At 43.7% G+C, this 1,463-nt stretch overlaps 1 protein-coding gene across 1 annotated transcript in view; it reads right to left on the reverse strand.

The window, feature by feature from the left end:
* Nucleotides 1-540: 540 nt before the first annotated feature.
* Nucleotides 541-1,463, reverse strand: part of LOC107080825 (macrophage mannose receptor 1-like) — a gene marked incomplete at its 3' end in the record, with an annotated part of 19,181 nt that continues 18,258 nt past the window's right edge. Inside the window, exon 9 of the mRNA XM_015369029.1 lies at nt 541-660. Within this exon, the coding sequence (XP_015224515.1) occupies nt 541-660 (120 nt within the window). The remainder of the gene's footprint in view (nt 661-1,463) is intronic.

Here is a 1,463-nt window from a genome sequence, read left to right on the forward strand (position 1 = left end):
TCCACCGTCACAGACGATGAGCTGCTCCAGGAAAATGCAGTCTGTGGAGCTGTTAGTGATGTGTGGGATCAAACCAAATAAAAGGAGGATTTCATGGCATTGCAGGTGAGTCAATAACAAGCTGGATGAGTTAGAGAGTAAATAATCAGCTTGGCCGAACCTCGGATCCTGATGACGATTGAAGTAGACTGGTTAGACTGGATAGACTGGGAGGCAATCTGATAGGCTCAGTTTGCTTCGTGGTACGTGCCTCTGGTTAAAGAGGAAAGAGGATGATATGGATCAGTAGTGACCTAGAGTAGATCAAAGCAAACATTATGAATTTCGAGATGAAATGACTGTAAATTGAAAAATAAAGCGGAGCTTTATGAGGTTGGCAGCTCCCTGCAGCCAAACGCTGTCAGTCAAAGGCGGTGACCCATTTCCTCGTGACAATGGCTAAGAGCTCTCTGGAGGAAACAGTGCAACTCCAAGCAGCTTCAACATCTTCAGCATCTTAGATGTTCCTTTGAACACTGTGTTTCAGTTTTAGGGGCTCACAATGGCCTCCCTGAGGTTCAGTCTGTTTGTCGATGTCTGCAGATGTGAGAGCACCTGTATGTACAGGTACGTCGAAAACAGAACAGTTGCTCCCAGAGTGGGGTACTCGTACTCTTGGGACTACACAAAAGAACATAGAGGGTACAAAAAACCTCAAACAAAAAAATGTATTTTAACCAGCTTTACTGATTACACATAATAGGCTGAGGCACCTTCACACATTATGAGTGTTAATAATATGGTGAAACCCTGACGGCTGCGGCTGTCTACAGCTCCCGACAACCTACTACAATATGCCGCAGCAGAGCTTTAGGCAGAGAGGGTCCAGAGCGTCCATACAGCTGAGCAGCCAGAACTACGAGTGTCAAAAACGCTGGGCAACCAGAACCCCGAGCATTAAGAGCGCCGAGCATCCAGAGCATGAGGAGCCAGAACGCTGAGCATAAAGAATGCTGAGCATCCAGAGCGCCGAGCGTCCAGAGAGCGCCGAGACCGAGGGTCCAGAGAGCCGAGCGTTTAGTTGATATTTAATGCAGTTTATGATATTTATGAAAAATCTTTCAGAATAAAATGTTGCCTTTATAAAAAAAACAGTTCCTGAATTGGTTCTGTATTGTTGTTGTTTTTTTTCAGTGTTAAACGTGAAACGGTCGTCCTTCTTTAGGGTTAAGCGGTTTTAGGTCCAGCCTGATGCTTCGGGCTTTAATTTCACATGAAAATATTCTGGTCGTCAAAAAAACGGGTGGAAGCAGATTATAAAATCCTAATAAAACACTTAGCTGAATTAAATAATGCTAACAAAATGTTTGAAGCTTATTCTCATCCTTATGAATCCTTATTCTGATTTTCTTGTGTTATTTTTCCTCTCCATGCTGCTAATCTGTTAATGTGAAGGAAGACTGACCTGTCAGCATTTCTGTTTC

Source organism: Cyprinodon variegatus, unplaced genomic scaffold, assembly GCF_000732505.1.
Source record: "Cyprinodon variegatus isolate N-32 unplaced genomic scaffold, C_variegatus-1.0 Scaffold2379, whole genome shotgun sequence".
Taxonomy (NCBI): Eukaryota; Metazoa; Chordata; class Actinopteri; order Cyprinodontiformes; family Cyprinodontidae; genus Cyprinodon; species Cyprinodon variegatus.